The following is a 13,870-nucleotide window of genomic DNA, read 5'->3' as shown; positions in this document are numbered from 1 at the left end:
TTTTTTAAAAGATTAAAAAAAAATAATAACAAATTTAAAAAAAGAAAGCTAACGGATTTGGGTTCACTAACGGATGGCTGAACGAGCTGAGCCCTCCGCATTTAGACTCGGGTCTGCCACGTTGTCCCACTCCAGGAGGCCCATTCACGCTGCTGCCAACGTGGGTGGCACAGCCTGCAGGGCCCTAGGTGGTCACCTTGTGTCGACACCTCCCAGAACCCAACTCAGGGACTCCGGAGCCAGATCCCACTTCTTGGGGCCCTAAGGCAGCTTGTGAAAGAAGCCCCTCAGCCCCTGTCTCATCTGAAGCCTCTCCCGTAGGTACCCCGGGCGCTGGTCAACCTCGTGGACTTCATGAGCCCCCGCGTCATGCGGCGCGTGTTCCTGGGGAACCCCGACAAGTGCCCGGTGCAGCAGGCCAGGTAGGCGGGTGCTTGCTGGTCTGGCTCATGCGGTGGGAACTCCTCGGGGTCTCTGTGACTTGGTCCGTCCACATGTGCAAGTCTGTAACAGGGTCTGTGCCAGGACCACCTCCTTCTGGGAAGTTGGAGCCAGGGCCCCCGCTTACCAGCCTCAGGGTACCAGCGAGAACCTCTGTGATACGGGGAAGCCACGGGGAAGAGGTTAGGGCTGGGACAAACACTAGTTCTCAGAGACTGTGCAGCCCAGCCTGTGAGAAGGAGAAACATATAGGGACGTGTCCACAGGTGGTGGAAGCGTAACGGAAAGCAAGGGAATGGTCCCCAAGATTCCCTTACCTTTGTGGGGAAGAAGCGAATTGGGGAAGGACACAGGAAGCTTCTAGCTGGGAGCGTTTTGTTTCTTAAGCTGCGTGAGAGGTGCAAGGTGTGTGTTTTATTATTCTTCCTACATTCTATGTCCACATACTCATTTAACAAATACTTTTTAAAATTTTGCTGTGCACCAGGTACTATTCTGAGTGCTCTAGAGATATCTTTTTTAACATTAAGTGTATTTTATGGATGTGAAATAATCCATAACAAAACAAAAGGGGACACAGTGGGGCACTAGTGTGAACTCAGGAGATGTCTGAGGCATGAGTATCAGAGGCCCCGAAACACCAGAGCCAGAGCATGCACCTGTACTTTATTTCTAAACACTGAACGTTGGCTTTTCATTGTCCAAATTCACGTGTTCAGCGTAATTTGCTGCAGGCCCAGGGCCTGTGGTCCAACACTTGTACTCTGTGAACATGAGAGGCTGCCCATCCATACACCCTTGGGGCTTTGTCCATTCCCCTGTCAGGCCTGAAACCTGCCCTGAGCACACGCGGCAGAGCCTCCTAAGCCCGGGCTCCGGTGAGCGCCTCACCTCGCCCCACGCAGCAGAGTCAGTCTCTGACCTAAGCTTCCGCTCTGGGTCCCCCTGCCTCCCCCTCTCTGTGCAGCATTTTGTGTAACTGCGTTCTGACCCTGCGGGAGAGCTCCCAAGAGCTGGCCAGGTTGGAGGCCGTCACCCGAGCCTACCAGGTAAGACCAAGAAAGTCTCTCCTCCCCCTCGATGAACACGCCAGTCCAGAGCCCCCTGGGGGAGGCACACGGGGAAGGGAAGAGCTGTTCAGGCTTTGAGGGGTAACATCACCCTCCAGGCCACTTCCTGGCTGAGGTGTCTCAGGCAGCCCAGTTGGGGTCATCCCAAAGGAACCCAGGTGGCGGAGTCCTCATGGCTGAGCTGTCCTTGGTGGCTCAGCCCTGACACTTGGCCTGAAGAGGGCGGCAGCCCTAGGTGCCCCATCGGACTACCTTTCCCTCCACTGCGCCCTGGAGGCCCAGCTGTCCCCCCAACCTCCCACCTCCCCAACAGGCAGGCCACGCACGAATGGGGAGTTGCAGGTCCCGAGCCTGGGGGCCCTCTGGAGACTCTCCCTAGGTTTTTCTGTTCCTTGTGGGACTTCCTGCCTGGCCCTTCAGAACTTGCGGTCCACTTAAAACCAAAACCAAAAGGTGGCACAACCCATATCCAATACTCTGGAAAGAGATTTACCATCAGGTGTGTCTGTGTTCTCAAGGGAAGAACTGAGTCAGCCCACCTGTTGGGGGAGATGGGAACAAGGACACTACCCACCCACCCCCACCCCTGCCCTAATGGGCACCTGGAGCCCCAGGGCCTGTGCAGAAGGCACCCGTGTGTGTGTCCCCAGAGCAGCATGCGTGAGCTGGTGGAGTCAGGTCGCTACGACACGCGGGAGGACTTCTCCGTGGTGCTGCAGCCCTTCTTCTACAACATCCAGCTCCCCATCCTGGCGGTAGGCTCCCTGCCCTCCCTGACAGGGCTGCCAAAGGGAGGAGAAAATTCAAGGCAGAAATGCCAAGTGCTTCCGTGAGAGTGAAAATAAATGGGGCAGACCCGGGCAGCTCTCCAGCTGCTGGTCTGGTGGGTACAGCTTCCCCGAACATCAGAGCTGCATTCCCAGAGGCAGTCCCACGTGAGATGTTCCCATTACTACTCATCACAGCCTCCATTTTATTGAGCACCTACTATGTGCCAGGCACTGTGCGCACCACGCATTAAATCTTCACAACTGCCTTTTGAGGTGAGTTTTATCATCCCCACATAACAGAGGCTCAGAGACTTGAAGTATCTTCCCTAAACTCATACAGGAAATAAGGCACAGAGGTGAGATTTGAACACGTCCAATTCCAGACTATTTACTTTCTGCCCCACAGCCAACACTGTAGTTGTAACGGAGGGTACCGTTTCCGCCCCTGGCTCTGCTCTCCACTTGACACTTCCACTCTGAGCAGAAGAGCTCTGTGAATGGACCAGGGTGGGGACTCAGTTCTCTCTACCTGGGCCTCCATCCCAAGGGCCTGGCCTACCTGGAGGGAAGCCAGAGGAAGCTTTGAGCACCTAGGCTTTGCCCAGGCCTGCCCCAAGGCTTGGCCTCTTCTCCCCACCAAGGTCACGGGGACCAGCTGGCCAAGGGCTGGGAAGTAGCTTTTCCCAGCTGGCTGACCAAGACTTCCTCAGGGACTAGTATCTCATTCCCTCAACCATGGCATGGGTTACATACATGTGCCTAAAAATACATATAGCACTTTTTAAATTAAATAAGGGGAATTGTGGGACCAGAAAGCAGATTAGGAGTTTGGGGTCACTCAAGGCTATTGATCTGTGGGACTGCTCTGATCTCCCTCTCGAGGTGAGCAGGGCCTTAGGAAGCCACAGGCGGGGAGCACCCTCGGGGGAGGAGGGCATTGAGAGGTCAACCCCAGGGGTCAGGCCCACCGGCTGTGGCCCACTATCCACCCTCTGCACCAACGGGATCTTAAGGACGTCTGTTTCTCTCCTTCAGGATGGGCGCCCGGATGTGTCCTTCTTCGCCCCAGACTGCCTCCATCCAAATCAGAAATTCCACTCCCAGCTCTCCAGAGCCCTTTGGGTCAATATGGTAAAATAAGTGGGATGTCCCTGGTTCTCTGGGGTTCTAGTCTAGAGCAAAGCCCCCCAGAATGGAGCTTGTTCCTGGCCTCCCTTTGCAAGCAAGATACAGAGGAGCAGTGGCCAGCGCATCTGTGGAAGTCTGTATAGAACTGAAAATACGGAGTCCTTATGATTCCGGGATCAACTGCCTCCCCTCTTATGGGCTTTGAACTGCGGTGCAGGACTCTTTACGTGAATGCAAGGCAGAACCCTCACGTTTATTCAGTATTTTCTGTGTCAGCAGCTGTTCTAGGCAGTTTAAGCCATGTTATCTCATTTAAGCTTCTCAACAGCCCTGCAAGAAAAGTCTTGGGAGTTTATGAGGAAGCTGAATCCTACAGAAGCTAAGAAACTTGCCCCGTATCCCACAGCTGGCAACTGGCAGTGCCAGGAGTAGAAGCCAGACCCCCTGAATTCAAATCCGAGCTCTCCCCACTGCAGGATGCCCTGCCAGGGAATGTTCACTTCAGTGGAAACAAATTAGTACATGCACGTCTCTCTTTTCTTCCTCAATCAGCTTGAACCACTAGGAAAGAAAACGGATACCCTGGACCTGACGGCAGATATACCCCTCCCCTGCCCTGCTCAGGTAATGAGGGAGGGCCTGCTGTGCTGCTCTCCAGAAACCCAGAGCTCAGACCCCACCCATCCCCTTCACCCCACACCACAGCTTCCCCTTTGCCCATCTTGCCCCCTGACTGGGAGAGGACGGACTTCGGAGGATGGAGGAAAGTGGAGGAGAACAGAGAGGGGTAGAAGAAGGTACAGAAGCACCTGTGTCTTTAGAAGAGGCAGGTGGGAGAGGAGGCCTGGCCCCAGTAGAGGGAGACGAGCAGGGTGACGGATGTGGATTCTTGAGAAGTGGCGTTAATAAGCCAGAAGGTGGCAAGACCACTCATTTCAGCAGCGGTACGTGGGGCAGTTGGGAAGGTCTGGCTGCAGGTTGGAGGCCTAGCAAGAAGCCAGCTGGGCTCAGAAGCTGTGGTTAGTGGTCGTCGAGCCTGGATCGGGAATGTCCGGCAGGGAGAGGGTCAGAGAGGAGAGCCCTGGAGCTAGGTGGGGGAGGGACAAGCAGGCCCGGCCTTGCCATGACTGGAGTGAGGCTGGCTGGGCTCCTTTTAAGGAGGAAGATCTAAGTGGTTGTTAAACCTGATTTCAGACCCAGGAGTGGGGCAGGTACATGTGCCCATTGCCTTCAACCCCCTCTTCTAGCCCCCTGTCTTATGGCTCTTTAACCAAATAAGGCTGAGGCCAGAGAGCCCTCAGAGGCGATGAAAGCAGGAGAGCCTGACCCGGTCTGGGAGGCTGGGTTTCCCACCTGGGTTGGGCTGCTTCGCCCTCTCCCACCCTCCCAGCTGAGCAGGGAGAGGACCTGCAGCTCCCCCGTGTGTCTGCCAGGGCTCCAGAGACAGTGGGCAGCCCTGCCTGGTATACCCCTCCCTGTCTGCTGCCTTCCCCACCCCAGTCTCAGGCCCAGGCTCAGTCTTGTGTCCCATCAGCTTCATCAGGAGGGTGGGAAGAAGGGATGCAGGAGTGAAGGCAGTGGTAGCAGAGGGTTCAGATGCCGGGTCCAGGGCTTGGAGCGAAGGAGATGGTCAAAAGATGGAATAATCAGTGCAATGTGGGCAAGGTCCTAGAGGGCCCCTCTGTGCCAGGTGTAAACCCTTTAATTGCTAGATCCATGTACAGCGGGTTCTAGGGGAGGGACCAGGCAACCTGGGTAGTGGGGGCATTCGGGGACTCAGAGCAGTGGCTGTAAGCCATACGGGGGTAAGTATTTCAATATTTTCAGAACCCATATGGCCATTCTGAACATCAGCCATGGAAAACCCTCTCCAATCTGCCAAGTTCCCTTCCATTAAATAGTAAAAGTAATAACAACCCATTCCAGGGAGCCGTCATTTGCTCTCCTCCTCACAAATATCTGTTAAGTACCAGCTTGGAGCCTAGGCACTGGAACAGGTAGAGCCCTGTCACCATAGGCTTCAAAGTCCCAGATCAGGCAAGGAGCCCCGAAAGGCTGTTGCTTCACCCAGACTCTCAAGCCACATCAGGCTCCGCTTCTCCTCCTGGACAGAACCTGAATGAGCCATTGGTGAGCAGAGGAGAGCAAATCCAGCCTCCTGGAACCGTAGAAGCCCAGCCTGGGAGAAGCAGTTGCCAGGCAACCCCAGAGCACATTCCAAAAGGATCCATCTGTTGGCCAGCCCAACTTCAGCGCACCAGGCAACGTAGAATTCTGCATTCCTCAGGTCCCATCTGCTCCCTCCCATGTGCCTTGGAGCTATATAAAAGTCCACCAGCAACTCAGTGTGAGCTGACAGGGGCCAGGCATCACATATCTTAATCCTAGCTGAGTCTAAACATAGAGGCCACAGGCAGGACCCAGCAGGGAGGAGGGGGCAGGGACGGATGCAAGCACTGGGGAGCTCTCTCAGCTTCCTGCCTGTGCCTCCCCCAGCCCCGATCAACTGCAAGTGCATTCTGCCCAGCCAGGTCGGGCACTTAACAGTATTCCATGGATTTCTGTTAGACTTTAAGGTTGCACACAGGATTTTATGGCCAACTTTTTTTTTTTTTTTTTTGCGGTACGCGGGCCTCTCACTGTCGTGGCCTCTCCCGTTGCGGAGCACAGGCTCCGGATGCGCAGGCTCAGCGGCCGTGGCTCACGGGCCCAGCCGCTCCGCGGCATGTGGGATCTTCCCGGACCGGGGCAGGAACCCGCGTCCCCTGCATCGGCAGGTGGACTCTCAACCACTGCGCCACCAGGGAAGCCCTATGGCCAACTTTTGATCAGTTGCTCTGCGGACTGTGACTGTTGTCCCCTTCCTGCCTTCATGGCCTCTGCCCACTCCTTCCCTAACCCAGGGCTGCTGGCTGTGGCTCCTCCCCAAGCTTTGAAGAAATCGGCCAAAGGTGAGCGGAGTCCTTTTTCAGGTCTTTTTCTTGCCCTCTCTAGAAGCGTTTGTCAGAGTTAGCCACCTCCTCCGTGAATTTATTCCTCCTTGCATTCGTGGATGTAAAACCACCTTGATTGTTCTGTTTTCTAGCGTCTGCCCCTTCTCATCTCTTTTAATGACCCTCCTTCCTTTCTCCCAGCATCGAAAATGTGGACATTCTCCAACTTCCATGTCTCAGCCCTATTCTCTTTTCTCTTTCTTTAGGTCCCCTCACTCTGAGATCTGTCCATTACCAGGGTTTCCCGTTGAATGTCTTTGCCTAGGATCCCCCAACCTGTGTCGTCATTTCTTACTTTTTTTCCCCAAACTTGAGCTCTATTTCTAACCCTTAAGAGATCTTTCCCCCTTGGTTGCCCCCTATGGTGTAAGCTTACCCAGAAGGCAGATTAAATATATGATCAGGGCACCCACAGAATGGGGGAACCAGGGGGAAACACGGAGAGACAAAGTGAAGTAATTTCAAGTGCTATTTCATCCAGTCTTTCATCTTGAGAAAAAGCCGAGGTTTGTTGGATTCCCTTATACTTCCTTTATTGTTTAGCAGTGTTTCTCTTTTGAATTACGTATGGGGGCTATTGTCTTTTGAATGCTTTGGACTTCTAAATCTCCCATTCCTGCCCGGACCTCCTCATCATCTCAAACTCATATTCATTCAAAAAATGATGTTTGAGTAACAACGTCCATAGGAACGAAATAGCTGTCTTCCCAAACTCTCTGATCCTTAGGACTTCCTATTTCTGTCCACGTTGTTGTGGCTGTCACAGTTCTGCAGGTGTGAAACGTCAGGCACGCTGTCTGATGGGATCCTTCCTAGCGCTTTTCCTGCTGGCGCCCTTTCCGTTCCCACTGCCACCACCCCAGTTCAGGTCCTCAACACTTTGTGTGTTAAAGGTCACCTGACGCTTCCCATCATAGAGCGACAGAGAATTTTATAACCTTAGGTTCTCAGTGCAGAGGGCCTTGGAGTCCTGTTGAGGCAATCTCTCATATAATAATTGAATTATTCTACCACATCCCTCCCAAGGCAACTAGAGGCTATGGCTTCTACTTAAACTTCCACACTCTCAAGGCAGTGCTTTTCTAACAGCCAAGTGGCTACCTGTTAATATGTTGTAAAATCAGCCTAGTAGGTCGCGTTTGGGATGGGATGATGGGATGGGATAGGATGGGAGGTTGGGATGAGGTGGGACAGAAATGTCAGAGGGTGTTCCGTGCACTGCTGTTATGTCCTCCTCTCTTCTACCACTACCACCCTCCCCTGGGTCTTCTCCTCAGTTTCCTCGACTATTTATCGCAGACAAGTGTCCCAAACCCTGCCTCACGTAGTAGGTATGTCTCCTTGGAACGTGGCCCCCCCCTTAAGTTGGTGCCCGGCCCTGACAGTACACACCTGGTTTGGTCCGAGCAGCACAGAACAGAAGAAAACCAGCTCTCCTTCACGGAACTTTACACCTAGTAACACTGCCAAGATGAACAAGACCTTTTCCCGAAACCACTGACTCACGCTGCTGACTCACATCAGGTGGCTGTCTGGGCTGTGCCCACCGGCAGGCCACACCATCTTTGCACAGCTCTAACTAGGAGAACGTTTCCTTGTGCTGGCCTCCAGTAGGCTTAGCTTTCTACTTACTGGTGTTAGCAACCTAGCCTAGGAGAGCCAGCGGACTAAATGGGTTCCCTCTTCCCTCTGCTCAGCGCCAGGCCTTTAACCCCGTCTGACTCATGCAGACACAGTGCGGTCAACGGGCAGTAAAACAGGCCCAGGGCACCCGGGCCACCTGTCTGCCACTGTCCTGGACCTGTTCTCATTGTTCCCGTTCTGGCCTCACTCCCCACCGCGTTCCAGTGTCTCCCTGACGCCTTAGTTCAGTCTCCCCTCTCCGGCCCCTCCCTCTACCGTTGGATCATGTTATGGAATAGACTCTCCAGTTGGATTTTAAGCATGTCTGGAAGGGCAGGGAGCGTCTTTGCTCTCCGGTTCTTCCTGTGGTAGCCACTCTGAGACTAGCTCCAGCCCCCAGGCCCTGTGCCCCATCGGGGCTCCCGTGAAGTGGGGAGAGAACGATAACGAGTGACCCCCCTCCCAGTGAGTCTCGTCTTTGAGGACCACACATTCCCAGATCGTGCAGCCGTTCCTCAGCAGTTACTGCACTTACTGGACGCGCTATCCTCTGATGCTTCGCTATCCTCTGATGTCCTCTGCCTGACTGGGTTGTAAGCCTCTGTATCCTCCCCTCATTCTGGCGCCTAGAACAGAGCTCTGAACACATGGGGCTCTACGAAGGTGGGTCATTTATTTATAGGATGCTCCCAGAGTGCCCTCGTCTGATGGTGAAGCTCAGGGGACACAATAGCATTGGCCAGAGACAAGCCTCGTTAGCCGGGGCGACGTGCCACTGTAAGCTCTGTCTCCTTGCATTGTTGCAGATGGTCCAGGGCACACTTCCCGCCCTTGGCCCCGAGTGCCCCCTCTGAATCGTGTTGCAGCTAGGAATGCCGAGACTCGGAGGTTAGGAGAGACGTGCACTGCCCAGGGAGCCAGGGTCTGTGCTGAGGGCTAGGGCTTTCATGTACCTAGACTTCATCCTCCAAGGTGACTGCTGAGACCTTCTCTTCCTCATCCCTCTGTCTGACCAGCAGGGTCTTTCTCGGACCTGACCCCCGCGATCAGGAGGAATTCCCCGTGAGGAATGGAAGGAGGCCGCTGCTGGTCAGGAGGCTTGACGGGTCGGGCCCGGCTCTGCACTCACTGCCAGCTCTCCACCTGGAGCAGGTCCCTCCTCCACTCTGCCCCCCAGTTGCTCCTCATCTGTAGAGCGGGGGCATTCAGGGGTTGCAAACTCAGATGCGGTGCCAGGCAGGAACACGACTGTGTGGATGGGATCAGGTCTGGGACAAGAGGAGGTGGTAGGGCCAGAACTGAAGGGCACACACCCCTTCTGGAAGCATTCAGAGTCGGTCTTCTCTCCTCTCCCTTCTTTTCCTCCTCTTCCTTTTTAAGCACCTTTCAGGCCAAAATAGAGCAGATGGGCAGTCAGCTTTCAACCCCTGGTTCGGATCTCCAATGACCTCTTCTCCAACATTCCGGTTCTTCCTACTTACTCCCATGTTATTCCCAAATTTTCAGACCATGGCCCTTCTACCCCACTCAGCACGTCTTGTGAAGGTGTTGACAGCCCTGGGCTCTTTGGCCTGATCTCTGGCTTATGAACTTCTTATGGCTTCACTGTCATTTTCACATTTTCTCATTACCTGCTTTCCCCCGTTTCTCCTTTGTCTACTTCCTTCTTCGACTAACTTATCACCCACAGCTGAATAGACCTGGATTCTTGACTGGGCACGTGTGAAACTGACTGTAAAATAAATAGGCGAGCAGGGAAAGAAGAGGCTGTTTCACGAGAAAAAAAAACACAACCAGAGTATGTGAAGCCAACCCAAAGGGGGTAAGATACATAATTCAAAGGAGGCAAAATAATAATAATAGCAACAGATATTAAAATACATTGATGATCATAACACTTGTTGGTGAAGAAAAAAGTGCTATAATGTGAATCTCTTGCCAGAGAAATGACAAAGGAGAGAAACTCATTCTGAGGATTAGGGAGATGTTCAATTGTCAGGGCGGAAACAAAAGCGCAGAACCCTGAATAGAACACGTACGGAACCCTTTTTAGGCCTTCTATTGTGTACCCCTTGTCAAAGCTGTTATGTAAAACCCTCTAGGGAATGAATGAAATTATGTTTGTACGGTTCTTTCTATTTAAATGCAGAAGATCACGTTAAATAAATCTACAGGACAGGATTGTTAGTACTTAATGTTTCCTAAGCAATCTTCCAGGCTGTCAGATAACCTCTCCCTGTGGTTTCTTTTCTCTCTTAGAATGAACCCTTCCTGAGAACCCCCCGGAACAGTAACTACACATACCCCACGAAGCCATCCATTGAGGTAACCCCTGACGCACGTCTGCCTCTCTCAGGGACAAACCATGTCCACCTCCCGGCGACTCGGGGCGTGGTGTGGGTCTCCGAGAGTTAGCTTCATCAGAAACGTACCCCTCTTACATACTGGAAATTGGAATGTGAAGAAAAGGCTCCTGAACCGCAGAGTCCCAGGATTGTCCTAACGTGTTCTCGAGTGTTTACCTCATGTCAGCAACCAGCTAGAGGAAGTGCCTGTGGATCAGTTGTCTTTGACCTTTGCACAAACATCTCTGCTGAGGCAGCTCAGCCTTTCAAGAAGAGATGAGGGGGAGGCAGTGGGTATGATGTACTGTCAGTTTCCTGTAGTTGAGGGGGAAGAACCTCAATTCCAGGGGCTGGGCCCAGCAGGAAGCTGACACATATGCAGGTGGGTCTCCAGGGCTTGTTTGGTTCAAGTCAATCATTCTGGTTCAAGTCAATCATTCTAGCTCTGAGGATTCAGGGCCCGTGGCTTTAGGGGCAGCTACTGCAGAGATGGCCTGAAGGATCCTGAACCACGCCCGGCCTTGCAGGACCGGCCGGGTCCAGACCACACGTGTCGGCCACCAGATCGAGGGATCAACCACCAGTATCGGATGAGCACCTATGGTTTGTCCAGTCTTGCGCGAGGGGCCGGAGGCCGTTCAGAGAAGTGTCCGCGTGGTCCTGCCCTCAGGAGTTAGAGGTCATTCCAGACTGGGCACCTACTATGTGTCAGACACTGATTCAGGAAGATAGAGCAGTGGACCAGACAGATGGGTCCCACCCCTCATGGAGCTTACAGTCTACCAGAGGAGGCATCCAGTAGACAGCTAAGCACAGTCATTTCATAGAGTGAAGACAGCTCTGAGGAAGGTGATGCAGGAAAGTGAGATGGGGCAGGGAGGGTGGCATGTTCTCATGAGCCGTGCAGACCACGTCAGGCCTCTCTGAGGAGGAGAGATTTGAGCTGGGATGTGTATGATGAAAAGATGCCGGCTATCTGGAGAGCCAGAGCCAGAGTCCCAGGCAGGACCAGGGAGTGCAAAGGCTCAGAAGTGGGGCTGAGTCGGGTGTATTTGATGAGAGAAAGAAGTCAGTGTGGCTGTGGGTGTGTGAGTGAGGTAGAGAGTAGGTCATGAGACCAGAGGGTTTATTGAGGGACCCTGAATTGAGGGAACCTGAATCCCTAAGAAAGAAGGTTGGACTTCAGGTGGAGCGCTGTGGGAAACTGTCGGAGGTTCTAGGAGAAGGTGATGTAATCTATTTCACCCTTTTAAAGACCCCCTGACTAGTGTGGAAAATGGATTCGGGAGCAGCAGGAGTGATTGAGGAAAGACCTTTTATAAGCCAGCTGAAGCACTGAGACTAACTCACCTGAAATTATTGAAGGACCGTTAGGTGCTAAGCGCTGGGATATAAGCCGTGTGGTAATGCCGCCATCCAGCCTCTCTGAATTCTCTTAGGCTCATGTTAGCCCAACAGAGGTGTGTCCCAGGCCAACCACTGACAAAATCCATTAGAATTGAAATGTCAGCTACATCTTGTCACTTGGGCATTGACTGATTTATCTAACATGCGTATATTTATTGGATACCTAAATGGCACAGGCACTGTGCAAAGTGCTGGGTATACACTGGTGAAAACAGTGGCTCTGGTCCTGTCCTCTTGGATCTTAGTCTCATGTGTCTTTGCTTCTGTTGCTGGCAGAGTTAAAAACCCAGGCCTAGAAAGTGGTGGGATTTGTTTCTTTTTTTAAAATACCTTGCTATTTAAATTAGCCACAGACAGGCAACAGCAACATTACTTGAGAACTTGTTAGAAATGCAGAGTCTTAGGCAGTGCACCAGTCCTGCTGTCTCAGGGTCTGCATTTAACAAGACCCGCAGGGGATCCAGGCGCCCTGGCGTAGGGTGCCAAGTACACTTCTTCCCTTGGGACAGACGAGAGCGCTCCATTTCCAACCTGGGTCTGTTCATCTGCATGGGACGGGCTCGTCTCTGGCTCACCAGTTCTCTGAGGTGTTTCTAAAGTGCTCACGGCTATAGACTTTTTTTTAATCGCACCTTCCCCAGATGTTTGTCATCTGCGCACAAACGTGTTCTTGATTTCAGTAGAACTCCCACACGGAAGAAGGACTCCATCCGTGTGGTGAATTGAGCAGTTCCTTGGAATAAACGAAATTACATCAGATTAAGCAACTAATATTTAAAGGAAGTTTCATTTTTGCTCCCTTGTGAGAGGAGTGTTTTAACAAGGCATGTCTGCCTCATCATCTGACCAAATGAAAGAGACAAGCTTCCAAAGCCTTTGGCAACCACACGCCTAGAGAATCAGTCAACCGGACAACACCTGTGTGTGCAGCCCTACTGTGCACTCAGCCCTACTGGGCTTGTCCCTCAGGCCCCTCTGGGCACGTGCAAGCGTCTGCACTAGGGAAGGGACTCTGTCTTTCCCCCAACTTCTGCGCCCTCTGCTTCCCTCCCCATCCCCTCCTCCAGCGCCTGGCAAGTGTGCCCTATATTCCGGAGACAAGAGAATTGGACTGAAGGTATCCAGGTTATAGACGTTAATTTATATACATACAAGGATTTGTTTGGCCATTAAGTTAAATACACCAAAAGAAATGATATGCACATATTCAGAAATGATATGCAGAAACCAGAAACTTTGCAGTTGTAAAAATTTCACGTTACTGTCCTAAATATATATTGTAATTATTGTTTTGGTCCTAGCATTGTCATTAGTGTCCATTAGTTTCATGTTAAACGACGCCACCAAAACCCACATGGAACCTCTTATCAGGCATCCAAGTCTGTGTTCCTTTGGGAGACCACCTGTTGCACGCCTTCACTGTTTTCTCCCCTACTTTGGATGACTGTGGGCTCCATTTAAGGGTGTAGATAAGTTGAGGTGGGAAAGACTGTGGGTGTGCATGAGTGTGTCCACACATCGTGTGTTTTGTGCATGGCGGGTGGGGAGAGACCTATTTTCTCCTCTCTGATTCCCCTCTCACTCCATCCACAACTCGCAGCTCTAGCCTCACATGATCCCCTACAGTAACATAATTCCAGCCTCCACCAAGAATTCCTTAGCTAGTTCTTCCTGGGCTGAAGCTAACCTTCCTGCACAGTGAGTGTCGGGTGTTGTGTCTTTCCTCCTGTTGATTTAGAACTGGGGCAGTGACTTCCTGTGTGAGGAGTGGAATCCTTCCAACAGTGTCCCCACGTCAGGTTAGTATAAACATCATCACCCCCTTCAGTCAAGGGCCTGGTTAAGTGTCAGGTTGTTGGGAGAACCTGCAAACACACCTTGGAGCCTTGAGCAGGTCTTGCTGATTCCCATGCAGTGCAGACCTTGATCCGGGTAGCCCATGACAAGCTAGGCTGCAGCACTGCTGGGCTCCCAGGCTCTCCACAAACCACACTTCTCCTCTCGGCTTAGTCCCAATGGCAGCCTTTCTGACCTCCCTGCCCAGTGAGGTAGGTATAGTCAGGGATTGGGGTCCTCTCTACCCGTGCTCATGA

General features: G+C 52.5%; 1 protein-coding gene and 1 long non-coding RNA gene across 2 annotated transcripts in view; one reads left to right on the top strand and one right to left on the bottom strand.

The window, feature by feature from the left end:
- Window positions 1-13,870, top strand: part of PLB1 (phospholipase B1) — a 134,232-nt gene that overhangs the window by 95,414 nt on the left and 24,948 nt on the right. Inside the window, exons 40-46 of the mRNA XM_024764469.1 lie at window positions 322-422; window positions 1,409-1,490; window positions 2,162-2,266; window positions 3,317-3,412; window positions 3,962-4,033; window positions 10,285-10,350; window positions 13,516-13,576. Of these exons, the coding sequence (XP_024620237.1) occupies window positions 322-422; window positions 1,409-1,490; window positions 2,162-2,266; window positions 3,317-3,412; window positions 3,962-4,033; window positions 10,285-10,350; window positions 13,516-13,576 (583 nt within the window). The remainder of the gene's footprint in view (window positions 1-321; window positions 423-1,408; window positions 1,491-2,161; window positions 2,267-3,316; window positions 3,413-3,961; window positions 4,034-10,284; window positions 10,351-13,515; window positions 13,577-13,870) is intronic.
- LOC112412773 (uncharacterized) overlaps window positions 8,702-13,870 on the bottom strand; it is an 8,340-nt gene continuing 3,171 nt past the window's right edge. Inside the window, exons 2-3 of the long non-coding RNA XR_003005857.1 lie at window positions 10,330-12,510; window positions 8,702-9,408 (exon numbers count right to left, since the gene is read on the bottom strand). This is a non-coding gene — a long non-coding RNA (uncharacterized LOC112412773). The remainder of the gene's footprint in view (window positions 9,409-10,329; window positions 12,511-13,870) is intronic.

Source organism: Neophocaena asiaeorientalis, unplaced genomic scaffold (genome assembly GCF_003031525.2).
Source record: "Neophocaena asiaeorientalis asiaeorientalis breed wild unplaced genomic scaffold, Neophocaena_asiaeorientalis_V1.1 scaffold345, whole genome shotgun sequence".
NCBI lineage: Eukaryota > Metazoa > Chordata > Mammalia > Artiodactyla > Phocoenidae > Neophocaena > Neophocaena asiaeorientalis.
The sequence above is the reverse complement of the archived record's forward strand: the minus strand, read 5'-3'. Positions and strand labels throughout refer to the sequence as shown.